The sequence below is a fragment of the Curcuma longa genome, unplaced genomic scaffold (assembly GCF_044706935.1).
Source record: "Curcuma longa cultivar G26 ecotype Majalengka, Jawa Barat unplaced genomic scaffold, ITB_CL_G26_1.1 contig_5746, whole genome shotgun sequence".
NCBI lineage: Eukaryota > Viridiplantae > Streptophyta > Magnoliopsida > Zingiberales > Zingiberaceae > Curcuma > Curcuma longa.
Window position 1 is genome coordinate 1 of NW_027434474.1, and position 2,017 is coordinate 2,017.

The 2,017-nt window shown below is 45.0% G+C and overlaps 1 protein-coding gene across 1 annotated transcript; it reads left to right on the plus strand.

Moving 5' to 3' along the window:
• Nucleotides 1-290: 290 nt before the first annotated feature.
• LOC141819411 (F-box/FBD/LRR-repeat protein At5g22700-like) lies at nt 291-1,768 on the plus strand. The gene is given in 3 exon segments (XM_074706713.1): nt 291-543; nt 546-1,234; nt 1,316-1,768. Coding segments are annotated over 3 exon segments (1,395 nt in total).
• Nucleotides 1,769-2,017: the final 249 nt, after the last annotated feature.

Genomic DNA, 2,017 nt, shown 5'->3' on the forward strand with positions numbered 1-2,017 from the left:
ATTCACTTTTGTTAAATTCATTAGATTAGAAATAAGATTATTGATGGATGAAAAATAAGTAAGTGATATTTTATTATAAATTTTAGTTAATTAACGTTGTAAAAGATTTGTACTAATAAGATTTATTCTTTAATTACTATTATCATTGACTATTTCCTCATAAACGTAACTGTTCGGATAATCCTTCTTAAACTCCTTGTGTCTATCTGCTATATTTTCGGTAACTTAATTAAAACCACAGGCATCTCCTTTAAATTCGAAAATGGATTCCCGACGCCTTCGCTCGCCTGATGACGGACCACTACAAGCGCAGCCATGAGCAGGCAAGCGTGCCTGAGCCTGAGGACCTCCTCACTTCCCTCCAAGACGACCTCCTCATCTCCATCCTCTCCTTCCTCCCTATCAAGCAGCGTGTTGCCCTCTCCGCCGTCTGCACCCGCTTCCGCTGCCTCCTCCCCTCTATCCCCCGACTCGACTCTTTCCGCCTCGATGTCCAGTACCCCTTCGGCTGTGTCGACGACATCCACCAACAGTTCACCTTCCCCGTGCCCTGATCCGCCAATGCCACATCGTCTTCCACGACATCACCTGTTTATCCAAACGCCTCCAGCGGGTGCTCCTCGAGGACCTCGTCGAGGCAGGCGTCCAAGATCTCATCCTCGAAACCTCAGGCACGATCAGATGGTGGCATCACGTCGAGGCGGGCGTCAAAGAACTCAACGGCAGGGGAATTTCCGACTTCTTCAGCATCAAGTCTCTGAGGAGTCTCTCCTTGCACAGAATCGCAGTGGGATGCATCGATGGCCGCCCCCTTGAGCCCATCGCTCCCACCCATCTCACCTCTCTCACAATGGAACGTTGCATCCTTGTCCAGAATGATTTCCTGCGCGCCTTCCTCGCCTCCTGCCCTTTCCTCGAGACTCTGCATTTCATCCGTTGCTTTGAACACTACGCGAGCAACGTAAGCATCCACTCCGCCTCCATCAAGCATCTAGTCCTATTACACAAGAGTTCCTACATCCGCACCATCGACGTCCGCTGCCCAAAGCTCGAGTCGCTCATCGTAGACGTCGCCGCTGAGCTACACATCGAAGCTCCCAAGGCCCAGAACGCTTCGTTGCTTTTCGGCCTTAATCCGCCGGTAGATCCTCCAGATGCATTGACGAAGCTTCTCGTAGCTTCGTTTCGAATCGATGACGCTTGGCTCATGCTGAATTCTAGCACGGTCCCAAACGTGAGAGAAGATCGATCGATCGATAAACTTGACTTTCTTAATCTCTATGCACACTCTAACATACTTTGCTTTGATTGACAGGGTTTAGTAGCAGAAAACGAAATTGATAGACTTATTTGTCCGGAAGACAAAGAGGACTTCGTGATCTTCAACCTCGACTTCGATCTGAAAGATCAATCGTCAACTATGATATTGACTCAGTTTCTAGAGAAGTGCAATGACTGTGATACCGAGTTTGATATACGTATAGATTCTAGGCATATACAGAACACCAATGAAACAGCAAGGGATGATCACTTGGTTCATGGCTCTACGGATGTAGAGCTAATTAAACTACGGATGATCATGCCAGAGAAGACTTTTGAAGGGTTTCTCTCAAATCAGAAAGAGATGGAGGAGGAATTAAAGCAGATGGGATTGCAAAAGCTGAAAAGTCGCACCAGCAGAGAACAATTCAATGATATATTAGCTTCCAATGAGTCTCTAGTCGAAGTATCCACCAGTATCACTAATTGCATTGAAATGAAATTTTAATATTGCTAATTTATTGTAATCGATCGATACAAATGTTTTCATTCTTTGTTAAATCATGTTTAAAGCTCAGTTCATGCATTTCTTTGTTGGACTTATGCTAAGGATGCAGAGGCAATGATGTAAATGTTTGCCGACTGACCTGGTAGCTATTAAAGTTACTAAGGGTGTATGTACTGGACAATGGAAAGTATTAAAATTAGAGTTTCGTTAATCTCTAAATCACACACTTACTTGAGTATCTATAGGAAT